Source organism: Pholcus phalangioides, unplaced genomic scaffold (assembly GCF_987345545.1).
Source record: "Pholcus phalangioides strain wild (caught in Gottingen) unplaced genomic scaffold, Ppha-v1.0 ptg000006l_1, whole genome shotgun sequence".
NCBI lineage: Eukaryota > Metazoa > Arthropoda > Arachnida > Araneae > Pholcidae > Pholcus > Pholcus phalangioides.
Window position 1 is genome coordinate 1,325,443 of NW_028301599.1, and position 13,290 is coordinate 1,338,732.

At 38.3% G+C, this 13,290-nt stretch overlaps 1 protein-coding gene across 1 annotated transcript; it reads right to left on the reverse strand.

Moving 5' to 3' along the window:
• Nucleotides 1-5,975: 5,975 nt before the first annotated feature.
• Nucleotides 5,976-11,984, reverse strand: Ilk (integrin linked kinase). Its single transcript, XM_089232456.1, has 9 exons — nt 11,686-11,984; nt 9,940-10,201; nt 9,699-9,795; nt 9,481-9,561; nt 8,673-8,758; nt 7,641-7,872; nt 7,305-7,526; nt 6,897-7,027; nt 5,976-6,693 (listed from the first exon to the last, which is right to left on the reverse strand). The coding sequence occupies exons 1-9, from the start codon at nt 11,772-11,774 to the stop codon at nt 6,547-6,549; spliced, it is 1,347 nt and encodes a 448-aa protein (XP_089088582.1). The 5' UTR covers nt 11,775-11,984; the 3' UTR covers nt 5,976-6,546.
• Between the last annotated feature and the right edge of the window lie 1,306 nt (nt 11,985-13,290).

Sequence of the window (13,290 nt, forward strand, 5' to 3'; positions counted from 1 at the left end):
CAAGGGGTGGGCTGACAAGGCTCCAGCCCTGGGGCCCGGGATGATTTTCATCATTTTTTGTTTTTCACACTATAAATTTACCATAAAGGGCCAAAAGAGCACTTGAAGGATCCGTGAAACATTTAGTGATCGCTGAAGCGGCTCTGTAAGGAATTTATCATTAGGGAGAATGTGAGTTCAGGCGCCCACAATATATCCAAAGGTTTTTTCGTTTTTGACGGACCGAGTAAGATGCCATTAAATGTATTTCATAAAGGGTGGTTGATGACATAAGCATATTCCAAACCCCCCTCCCCCTTGTTGTCAGCAGATCGGGAACCCCCTCCCCCATCGATGCTGACGTAATACTTGAATGACCTTAGCTAAGGGGCCCGGTGCGTCTCAATAGTTTCGGACACGAAAAATATCTGCCCGATTTTATATATTTTACTTGGGGGTAGGAATCGCCAGGGCGTAGTGGGGGGGGGGGGATTGGGGGTCTGGTCCCCTCCCGAAATGACCGAAAAAAGGGAAAAAGATGGCCAAATCTATTGCTCTATCACTTTGGTTCCCTTCGAAAGAAATTCTAGCTACGCCCCTGAGGAATCGGCATCCATTATTTCAAAATATGCAAGAATGCTGTGAAATATCCATACATAAAATGTTAAATACACAATTCAATAGATTAACACAAAAACTAGCGAACATTCAGCACTGAAGGTAATTTTAAACTAATGAAAGAAAATAAAAAATCCTGAAACATAAAAATTTTGGACTTGATGAATTAAAAAGTAATTGAAAGAAATAATTCCTGCAACAATTCAGAATTTACGGGGGAAAAGAATTTCAGAATTGATGAAAGAAATAACTCCACAATTGATGAAACTTCAGAATTAATGCAAGAAGTAATTTCAGACTTCATGACAGCCTCAAGTAGTTTACCTTGTGTGCGACGGCCCACAAAGCACGGTGCCCAGTGTTACCGCTCCTGTCGCGCACATCCCTAAGAGCGGGTCTCACTTTCACAGCGGAAATCACTTTTCGTTATTTCTCTTTGACAGCCTCAACCGTTTGTCAGTAAATATCTGTTGTTTAAATTTTGTTGCCTGGGCTATGCCCTCACATTCCGTTGGCTGGGATTTTTTGGCGGCCCGAAACAGAAGCGGATTTAAGGGCGGGCACACCCTGGGCCACGTAAAACCCAAACGTTACACTTTTTTTTTTAATTTAAGGGGTCCAGCGCTGCAAATGGGGGGGGGGGGAGCAGACGGGATTCGTGCCCCGCGCGCTAGACCCCGAGGGGGGGGGCACAAATTTCATTCTGAAACCTCGCTTCCAACATAACAAGGAGGCGTCAAAATGCGTGCTTGCCCCGGGTGACCAAGCATCTAGTTGTGGCCCAGCATAGGAATCCGTATTGCTGTAGAGCCGAAACGATTTTTTCCCCCTCATGTGTGGTAGGTATACTGTATATCTATTCAAGGATACTAATTGTATGCTATCAGCGGCTCTCTTTTCGCTGAGTAAAATAACACCGACATCTTCAATATTGTTAATTGAACGCATGTGTTGAATGGGTCTGCAAAACGATTTTTCCTTTTCCTATAGAAATATTTGGTTCCGAGGGGAAAAAAAAGAAGCTTATTCCCCTTTGAAGTTATGCAGCTCGGCGAGCAGCACAGATGTTTTTCCAGTCTCCAAGGAACGTGGGATACTGAGTTTTCTCATGGCTATTGTCTTCAGGTCATGTTCTGTGGTGCCAACAATGGCAAACCGTGAACACGCAAACAAGACGGTCATCTGGTTGTCATCAGAGAGCCCTGTAGGGTATTTTAGGGGAAAAGGGACGGAGAGTATGGAAAAATATTTCCCACCCTTGCTGTGTTGTTTGGGTCTCAGGAAGACGGATACTCAAAAATACGAAAAGAAAAAAAAACACAATTAAAAATGCTAGTTTCGAGGGGGAGGAGAGGATCCCTTCCTTGGGACCTTGCAACAAAACGAAGGATTTTCAGTGTGATAAGGGAAAGAGGGATCCTCCAAATTCTTATAATTTACAATTGCGGCTGGAAACCTTCGTTCTGGAACTCTAGGAGGGTTTTTCATCTTCCCCCTTGTATGATTTTTATGCTGAGAAATTAAAATAATATGTATCATAATAGTGAAATAAACCAATTAGTTATTCGTGGAAAGGCTTGAAAAATGAATAGGTAATGAATATAGTGGCCCGGCGGTTGAGACACTGTTTTAGACGATAACTTCATGGTGATAATTAAAACGTTGTGTATCTTTTCTTTTTATTTGAAGTCATTTATGTATTTTTTTTCCCTCACAAATTCTCCCTCACACTGCCAGAAGTCGTGAAAAATGGAAAAACAAACGTCGAACCATTTCTCCTTCCTCTTTGAATCTCAATATACAGCATCTCATTTCACTAGGATGTTTTTTTTTAATACATGTTTCCATGTCTGTATTTGTTTATTTAAACTTATGTTGAGCTTTGAATTTTAATGTTGATAATAGCACAGGAATAAACGATTCTGTAGTATGATATTTTTTTTTTTTTTTTTGCGGTACAGACTTCAGATAACAAAGCTATGCCATTATTGCATTTATTAATTATTTTTTGTTTTATTTTGCAAGTTTCATTTTCTCAGCGACTTTTTTTTGTACTTTTTAACTACATCGATGAGACTATTGATTGATGCCTTTTAACCCTTTGCACGGCATAATAGCAATAAGCTTCCTTATGATTTTCAGCAGTAAATGAGTATGTAAAGTAATGAAAAAGTAATGGGTATATAGCACCTTTTTCAAAGTGTGCGTCGCTGTTTCTAGGGGCATCGCCAACCTTTACGTGGAGTGTCGTGGCGAGCTTGAGATTTGTTTATGCTTTGAAGAAGTTCTTTTATACGGGAAAATATCTATTAATCTATCCTGAAGAGCCGCTGACGAATCATGAATTAGGCAAAGGACCCGTGGTTGACAAAAGTTTGTGAACCATAGGAATAGATTGGGAAAATGTTCCACTGAGAGAGGGATTAACTTTACAAAATATTTGGGCTTGCCAATATTGCTAAAATAAGAAGGCGAGACAAGGACGTCGGAAGTGTTTCGAAACTGTGGGTGCTCATCTTTAGTTCAATATCGGAAATCTTCATTTCTGAATCAATTCTGGGGGTGCTCGGATCCATGCCACAAATTACCGTGGGTGCTTGAGCACCCCCGGCTCCGACGCCATTGAGGCGAGATATCTTGTAAATGCCACTCAAAGGGTTGAGATCCGCCTGAAATCAGCGATGAAACGTACTGTCTCAAGTCTATTGCTGTGACTACCGTTGTGGAATTGAGATTCTATGATGCTTATTTTATTCTCATGCTTAATGGACATATAGGGTGTATGAGAAAGTCCCTTGTGCCTGAAATGACTTGTAAACAAATAGAGCTACAGCAATGCACCTCCTTACAAGGAAAGGGTCACACGGATATGTCTTCAAAAATTTTAATTAAAAAAAAAAGCGCTTTCAGTGAAATATTTGAGCTATGTTCAAATGTTGATTGGTATCAAATGATTGGTATTGCTTTAGCAACACCAGCAAATATGTTCCGGCGTCCCTGCGAGTTGCGCTTGTTTTGTGCTGCCGTCTGTCTTCCATTTTGTGTGGTACAAATGGAAATGCTTGAATTTTCACGTCAGTACCGTGTTGTAAGTCTGCCGTCTCTCTGCGGAGAGACTTCAAAAAGTCTCTCAAATTGGAGACCGGCTCGCATTCGTGCCTCGAAGCTTGAAAAACGACCTCAACCGACCACCACTGCGCTGTCAACGGGGTTCGAACCTGGATCCTCAGGATAAGAGTCCACACGACTGCACAGCTCCACTGACTGATTCAATTTTGCATTACATTGACAGGATTCAATGCATCATGTTCTCAGCCACCTCGTTGGGCATTTTGCCTGTTGTGGCGTTGTATTTGTATCATACTGTCTATTAAAGGACACTCCTCGCTAGTGGAAAATTAACGATGTGAATTAACAAAATAATCTTTATTCCGTTTTGCGACCCCTAAAATTTAGCGGCCCGGTGAGGATGCGCCTTTCACAGCTGCCCAAGTCTGGCCCTAGACATGTGTAAAACCCCGGAGCAGCCCTGTCAAGGACCTTTTCTCTTTTCACAAAAGTGATAAATTCTTCTAGTTGGATCTAAACGGTCGACATGTCAACGTATCAGTTGACCGACTGAAGCCAGCGTATTTCCTAAGGAACCTCTGTCCGAGGTTCATACCAGCAGATCCGGTTGGCGCTTACGTTTTCCACAACGGTTAAAAGTTGATTGACATCGTTGGAGGAACTATCGGTGATCTGTAGCGGGGATCGACCTGTAACGCAAGATTGTTCTGTGGAAAGAAAAAGATTATTATTTGTCGTGTGTGCTGACTGAAATAGTATATAAGACGACGCTAAAGTGCTGTTTTTTCGCTCATTTTATTTTTAGTACTAACGCAGGTCATCATGCTCAGCTAGTCGTTTTAACGTCTTTTTTAATATTTACAGCTAATTTTTTTACGCAAAATGTTTTTTGGTTTAAATTAAAAAACCTAATTAATGGAGTCTGAATATTGCCTCAGAAGTTTCGTTTTTTACTACAAAAATACACCATAATCTCGGCTTAAGAAGGGGTCCGGCACTAGCCATTACCTCCTAGAGATACATGTATCTATATAGGAGGTAATGCACTAGCATGTGGGGCCATGACGAGCTCAAGTGATAATGCTGACGTCTAGCTGGTGTTGTGGTGGCGAATATGTTGGCTAACGCATTCGCTGTTATACAAATGTTCCTTAAAAAGTTTTTTGTTTTTAATATTGAGATGTTCCCGTCTTTGTGAAGTGAAATTTTTACGATTTTTCGAGGCATCGTTGGTCATTACCGGCATGGCCGTAGCGTACCGCCTCGAGCCCTAGGGCAGACATTTTCCTGGGGGACCCTTAAAAGGGGGAAAAATTATGCAAAATAAATATACGTTTTTTTATGGGGGGCCCCAGGTTCACAAGGGGTGCAACTAGTGATGAGCTCGCTCGCATATCTAGGCTTCCTCTACTGCTTTTTTTCTGCGTTTAGACATCACTTGAAGCGGCAAACAAGTAATGAATCCGCTCTCCTTTATAGGCGACTCCATGATTAGCTTTGTTTTACATATTGTTAGCGACCGTGTTTCCCGAGACATTCCCGTAATATATTATGTAGTAATCTTTTTTTTTTTTCGCATTTCAAAGAAGCCAACTCAAACTTTTATTCCCAACTTGTAATCAAATCTACATTATGGTAGTTATGAATATTAACTTTTATTTACGATCATTGCGTTCGAACGCCTGTGGAGTGAATTCAAACACGTTCACTGTTTTCTTTCCTCTCCTGAAGCTTTGCTGCAACCTTTATAATTCTTTTTCATTCTGGCTCTTGTATACCCTGAGTGATCCCCCCCCCCCCCAAAATGATGTACCTTACGCGTGAAAAAAAGTCTCTCTCTCTTACTCCTTATAGGTGGCAGCACTGAAATATCATACACAAAAACACTAGCTACACACTCAGACTGTTAGGTGCACTCACTTTGTTCCAGACTCTGCCACGAAGTTGGGCTGGAAGAGATCTCAGCAACGGGATAAGTCTGGTGGCAGAGACCCTGGCATTCATTCATTCAGCTTACAACATGGCTGTGTTATGTTAATGCATATATCCATGTCAAAACTCTCATTAGCCAAGGCTGAAAAACTGGGGGGGGGGGGAGGAATCGTAACACCTGGCATACACCAATTCATTAGAAATTCCTTGGGGGAGGGGTATTTTATGAGGTGCAAATGCGATTTAATAGTATTAATGTTGAGAAAAACAAATGATTTTAAAAACCACTAACTGCACTGCTGATTCCATGAAATACAGTAAATAGAAATTCAGTGACAGAAAATTCAAACAGTGTAATGAAAAATATTGGCTTTCAATTTAGTGAAGACTTGCTCTGCTGAAAAATTTATTTACAGCTAACAAAAGCTCAAGAAATACATCGGATGGGCTCATTATAAAAACCAATGAGATAAAACTTTAATATAACCAAAAAACTTCTGCTCATGTTAGAAAGGAGGAAATCATATTTAAATTAAAACAAATTTTCACACAGAAACTAAAACATTTATGGTTGTTGCCAGATGAATGTCTAGATGTTCATAAGTTACCTCTGTAAACTCGTTATTTTGTAAAAAAAAAAAGAAGCTTCAGTAATAAATGCCATGAATTAGAATTATTTCTAGCCTCTTTTCATACTCAAACTTTGCAGTGAAACACAGCTTAAACTCGAACCTTATTGACAATAAAATTTAATTTTCAGTACACAATGCAAAAAATTTAATTTTATTTACACCAAAAATACTCTGTGAAAAAACACGTTATTAAGCAAAGTGTGAAATGCATTAGATAAATATTGAAATTCATAATTATAACTTTATACAGTCTATTTCAAAATATATTGGTACGAGATTCCTTTCTGGGATTTATTTAACCTCTTTAATGGGAGTCTTATTGCTTCATCTTTTCTAGTATAGGTAGAATCATGTCGAAAGTAGGTCTTTTGCCTGGATCTTCATTCATGCATATCCTGATTAGACGTCCCATATGCTGAGAAATTCCTGGTGGTATTGTGACACGCAAATCTTCTAAAGCAATCTATACATAAGAAATTTCGAACGTAAATTTTATGAAAGGGCACAAATAAAATGTTCAAAATTTAATGCCTGAGAATGTCTGATACTGCACAAATAAAAATATGCAAGGTTGATAAATTTATGCATTTGTGACTTTCAATCATATTTTATCCATTGGCTTCTCGCAGAGGCCTTAATGAGAGAAATACACTGATTTCAACTTACTTTCATTCCGATCTCCATCGGAGAAAGATCTGCGAAAGGTACTTCTCTGGTGGCTAGTTCCCACAGCAAAACAGCATAACTCCACATGTCAGCAGCTTTAATGTTGATATCTTCTTGCTTTTTTTCAAGAGCTACAGAAACAAGTTTGCAAACCAAAAATTATTGGAAGTCTACTTTTAAGTACATTGGTAGTAATTTCATCAGGGTAATTGTAATTGAGGGTGCCGCTATAACAAGGAAAAAAGTACCCTAGCTTATTATTTTTTATATTTATCTCAAATTTTTTTTAAACGTGTATTTTTATTATTGCTATATAATTTTAATTGACCCAAGCAGTTCAATATTATAAATATAATACATTGATTAAAAATAGCATTTTGAATCATGAAAATATAAGTTCGTATTTACCTTCGGGTGACATCCATGCTGGACTATAAAGTTTCCCCTTTTCTTGAAATGAAAACTTGGCATCAGCCATATTTATTCTAGCAGTCAAATCATCATCGATCATAACATGCTTACTGCTCAAATAATAACGAGGAATAACAGGTTCTAAGGTGTGCAGAAATGCCATCCCTCTTGAAATGTCAATAGCAAATTTCAAAGCTTGAGCAGTGTCTACTACAATACCTATATACAGGAATGAAAATCATCTCGATTTTACACTATGCGAAAAATACAAAATTGAAATATAGCCAAGCTAAAACATTAGTCAGTAATAAAAAAAAAAAATTAAATTGATACCAGTTCCTTCATGCAGGACTGTGTACAAAGACCCAAATGGCATATACTGATTAATGACAATAAGGCTTGGTGAACAATTGCTGCACCCAATGACAGGCAAAATGTTTGGATGTGAGAATATTCGTAGGCGTGGATACTCTTCATTGAAATCTCTAGAAACACGAGGTGCAACTTCTCGTACTTTGAGAATTTTTGCAATTATGTCATTTCCTTGCCATGTTCCTCGCCATGTCTACAGATAGAGAGAAAAATAATAATTTTGAGGGGTGCTTTTGTTTTGGGGAAATAATAAGCTTAGCAGAGTTCCTACTGTCATTGGCGAATGTTAGTTACCCTGTTATAAAACAATAACCAATGTGGCATACAACATGGATTCTGAAGGAAACCATGGTTCAAGCAGTGAACAAACTTGAGTTTTCTATGTACTTTGTGAAATAAGGTAGGCAGTTTTACTCCTCAAGCTGTCTCTCCTTGGGCTTAATGTTTTCTCTTTCATCCTACTGTCAATGAGACTAGCATATTAGATAACCAACTGCCCCATATTAAGTTCTTTTTAATCATTCCAGCTCAAAAATACTTGATCCTCAATGTAAATAAAATTACCATAAACACTTTGGCACATATGCCCCACAAAACACTTTCAAATTTGCCAGGCTTTCCAAAACGATTGAGGAAGAAAATATTTCAGCGGAATAGCTTCTGGCATCTGTTGGTGACTTTTGAAAGCATGAACAGAGGCGAGAATAGTACTGTTAAGCTATTTCAGTTTATGTGCATAGTGGTTTTAAGGAAAGTGTTGAAACTTTGTGCTGATGTATGAAATATGTGCAGCTGTGGATTTCCAAATAAGTTTATTTGGATGCATAACTTATTGTAATAATTTAGTGAAAAAAAAGAAACACTTTGGATGCCACTAAGTTTTAATGTAGAATAATTTATTTTAATGTATAATTAATTAATTTATTATTTAATAAATAACTTTAATGTAGAAAAAAAACAGGATTTCGTAAAAAAAAATTCATTGCTACTTACTTCTCCTGATGGGGTGTTGGCCATTTTAACTTGAAAGCTTATCTCTTTCATGTTTATACCAGAGTGTCTCGACAGCGTGGCATCACCTATTTATATATACTTTTTTTATTGGTTGAACAAACACAAAATATATAATGCAAAACATACAACTTTTTGACCCAAAGGAATAAAATCCTTCCACGAGTCAATGATAAATACATTTTCTAGGGTCGTCTCTATTAATCAAGGTTCTCAATATCTGAAGTGACTCAGAGAGAACTTATTTCTTTCAGTTAATTGAGGTTCTACTGAATTTTTCCAACTCCTGATATTGATCATATTGCAATAAAATTAAATTTTGAATTTAGAGAAATATATTGGATTTTCCACAACTATATCTTATAATAAAGGGGGATTTTTAAAACATTCGTATCCTGTGAATTCAATGCTTGCCTTATATTGCATCAAAAAATAAGGATTATAATAAGGATGTTTTTAATATACATGCAAGTTATTTCATTCTTTGTGATAAGGCTCACTCACTGTTTAGATCATTTCTCTGGTGTGTGGATAAAAAAAAAGTTAAAGCAATACAGTTGAATTCCATTTTAACAAATACAGTTATAGCGAAAATCTTGTTTTAATGAACACTTTTCTAATCCCCCAAATAAGTGTACATAGGAACAATGCTAGGTAACCCTTTATAATGAAATTTCATTTTAACAAAGTGATTCCTCCGGTCTCTTGGTGTTCGTTATAACAGGATTCGACTGTATTTAGTGAGAGTAGTATTTTTTAAACTAAATTTTCAATCTGGAAAACCACTTACGGGATCTGGTTTTTGTCCCCATGAAACTCTGATCACGAAATGGTATTTTCTTAGTTTCTTGACCTAATTCAACGGCAAGTTCTATAAGAAACAAAATATATAGAATAAAAATTATACATTCAGAAAGAAACTATGAAAATAAATACCAATTCCACTAAATAGAATTAGCTAGAATGTAATTTTACAGAGTAATTTTTTCTACAAAATAGAATGGTTACCATGTAATTTTTGTGCCATTTGACCCTTACACTTATCTAAGGGAGTTTCCCCATGCTTATTGCATATTGAAACCATTGCACCATTGTTGATCAAATCCTGAAACAAAAAAATTAGGAAATATCATCAATATCATCAAAATGAACAGGTTAATGGATCTAAAACTACCAACATTATTTCTCGCAAGCCAATTAAAAACTATTCATAAAAAAAATTTACAGATAAGAAAAGATAAATTCATGCCTCCGCAATTGCTTGGTAACCCCAGAAGCAAGCGTAGTGCAATGGTGTATTTCCATGTTCATTAACACAGTTTATATCCGCTTTGTTCCTTAAAAGCATGTGAAGAATATCCCGATGACCATGAGCTGCACTAAGATGTAGAGCAGTATCATCACCCATGTTTGTGGAATTTATTCTCGCTCCTCGCATTATAAGCATCTCCACTATATTAGAACGCCCTTCTTTTGAAGCCCAATGTAACGGGCTAAAGCCATGATCATCTCTAAAAAGTATTTAAAAAGTAAAATCAATCAATAGCATCGATTAATAAATACAAAACAGAAATCTATATGATAATGGCTGGAAAGCAGATAAGTGACTAATATACAGTGTACTTTTGAAGTACAGTAATACCTTGATTACAAATCGTGTTAAGTATCATCAAGCCACACACGAACATTAAAGGAATAATATATAGTATATACTCGTGTATAAACCGACCCCCTCCCCAACTTCAGGACCACCAAAACCACAATAAATTGAAACCCGCATATAAACCGACCCCAAAAAATCTCTGCATTTCAGAGAAAGAAGTATTATATTTTCATGCAAAATGAACAGCTTACGGAAATTTACAATAGAAAATGATTCAAACTTTTTAATCCATTTCTGCCGAGTCTCCAAGCTCATCGTAATCCATTAGATCATAGGTGGTGCGGTATCTTCGTTTTTATCTTCATCTGGGCTGTCATCACCATTGTCACTTTCAAAGAGGATATCATCTTCAGTTCCGTCCATCGCATTGCTGATGCAACACATTTTGAAGGATCGAATGATAATTTTGGTGGAAACAGAATTCCACGCCTCATGTACCCATTGGCACACTAGGCCAATGTCAGATTTGTTCAAGGGGCACCACTTTTTTTGTACTTTATCATCGGAACTCATCAATTCGATCCACAAATTCCTCAAGTAGTCTTTGAGAGGCTTGTTGACGCTCACATCCAAAGATGCTACAATCGCTGTTAGCCCACCTGGTATCAAAGGGGCTGTTCAAGTATTACGTCATCATCGATGGAGGGGCGGGGGTTTCCGATTTGCTGACAAGGGTGGGGAGGGGGTTCGGATAATGCTTACGTCATCAACCACCCTTTATGAAAATATGAGTTAGGATTCGGTGGGGCAGAGCTGATGACAAAATTTTGCCGACAAGGGGGGGAGGGGGTCAAAAATGGCTAAAAATTTGCTTACGTAATACTTGAACGGCCCCAAAGCCAATGTTATTTTCGATTTCTTTGCCTCGGCTTTGACATTATCAGTTCTGTGGGGTTTGAACATATCCCATGACAAAAATGACTACTGATTGGGAGGTCGATATTTTCTCATCAAAAACTGACCCAAGTATAAGCCCACCCTCCCCGACAGACCAGTCACGACCCAGGCTCTGTCCCTCCCGGGATATAAGCCTTTTACCCTTGCGGGTTGGGTCGCGCTGGGGAAGCCCACCCTCCCCCGCACTTGAGGGAACGAATTTTTCCACACAAAAAAAAACTCGGCTTGTACACGAGTATATACGGTAATTAAAAGAAAAGTCTTAAATTTTGGTCCTATTCGACATTTATACGTATCTTTATTTACAAAATTTCACCCCCGACTTCCGCGATTAGCGTCGGCCCCACCTATAGCGTAACTTCGGTGAATTACTGCATAATTTATTAACTATGCGATTGAAATGAACTAATTAATGTATAAAGAACTTGTAGTTACCCTTGATTACAATCGTGTCCCGTATCATCAAGCCACACACGGACATTAAAAGAATTACCTTCCCTACACCAATGGAAAATATCTTCCATTTTATAAAAATTTGCTAAGGTAGTTGCCAATGTAATCTTTACGAAACACAGATGGTTCAATTTTCAATGCCGCCAACGCCTACGATACGATGCCATTCTCCCAATTCCTTTTATGGAATATACCCTCTCAAGTCAAAACAAACCTACGCTACGAGAGCATGGGCGTAAAATACTTTAACCAATGAGATTTAAGACATCACAACCATCATCAACATCGACTTTTAAAATTTTACTTGCTAAAAAAAGGAAAAGTTTGAAATTTTGACTGTTATTTGAAAATAGATAGCGAATGTCACATGATGGATTGAGGATTAGGCATTCAAAAAAAAATTCCAAAATTATCTTCAAAAAATGTTTATTCCAATGACTATATTCCTTCGTGACATATACTTTCCGTGACCATATGCCCTGTGTCGCTAGGGAATTGGGGCCGTTCAAGTATTACGTAAGCAAATTTTTAGTCATTTTTGACCCCCTCCCCCTTGTCAGCAAAACGCTGACCCCCCTCCCCCCCTCTTGTCAGCAAAATTTCGTCATCAGCTCTGCCCCTCTGAACCCTAACTCATATTTTCATAAAGGGGTGGTCGATGACGCAAGCATTATCCAAAGCCCCCTCCCACCTGTCATCAAAAGTCAGCAAATCGGAAACCCCCCCCCCCACCATCATCGACGATGACGTAATACTTGAATGACCCCTAAGCAAATTTTTAGCCATTTTTGACTCCCCCCATCCCTGTTAGCAAAATTTCGTCATCAGCTCTGTCCCTCTGAATCCTAACCTTAGAGGAGAAATAAGGTATATAAGGTAAGGGGCCGTTCAAGTATTACGTAAGCAAATTTTTAGCCATTTTTGATCTCCTCTCCCCCCCCCCTTGTCAGCAAAATTTCGTCATCAGCTCTGCCCCTCTGAATCCAACTCATATTTTCATAAAGGGTGGTTGATGACGTAAGCATTATCCAAACCCCCCTCCCCCCTTGTCATCAAAAGTCAGCAAATCGGAAACCGCCCCCCCCCCCAATCGATGATGACGTAATACTTGAACGGCCCCTAAGCTTATATATCTTCTCAATGATCATATTGGTGGTATCAGAGACGTACACGGAGGGGGAGGGGGCATAGGGGGGCTCCTGCCCCCTCCCACGATCAAAAATTTATTTCTTTTAATGCAAAAAAAATGTTTTTAATTGAAATGTCGGAAGAAAATACCTTTATATGTTATTATAATCAATTTCTATTAATTTCAATGTTATTTGAAGGCTATGAACTCAAAATTTATCTTTAATAAATTCATTGCGACCCACCCTCTAAGCCATATAGTGATAAATCGCATAAAGACCAGCGGACCAAATATGGCCCTGGGGGTTATCTGATGCGGCCTGCTCTCCTCAAACCTAATTTTGTAAAAATGAACTAAACGGCACATTTACAGATTGCTTAAGTGTCCCGTGGTACAATTCCAGAGCATTTAAGTGGCCCCCGTGGCACATTTTCAGATCAATGACCCGCGACACAGTT

Coding starts and splice junctions, on each gene's coding strand:
- Ilk (XM_089232456.1), bottom strand. CDS start 11,774: ATGGAAGATATTTTCCATTGGTGTAGGGAAGGTAATTCTTTTAATGTC. Junction 9,796..9,939: donor GTTACCAAGCAATTGCGGAG/GCATGAATTTAT, acceptor TTTTTGTTTCAG/GATTTGATCAACAATGGTGC. Junction 7,527..7,640: donor AGTCCTGCATGAAGGAACTG/GTATCAATTTAA, acceptor TCCTGTATATAG/GTATTGTAGTAGACACTGCT.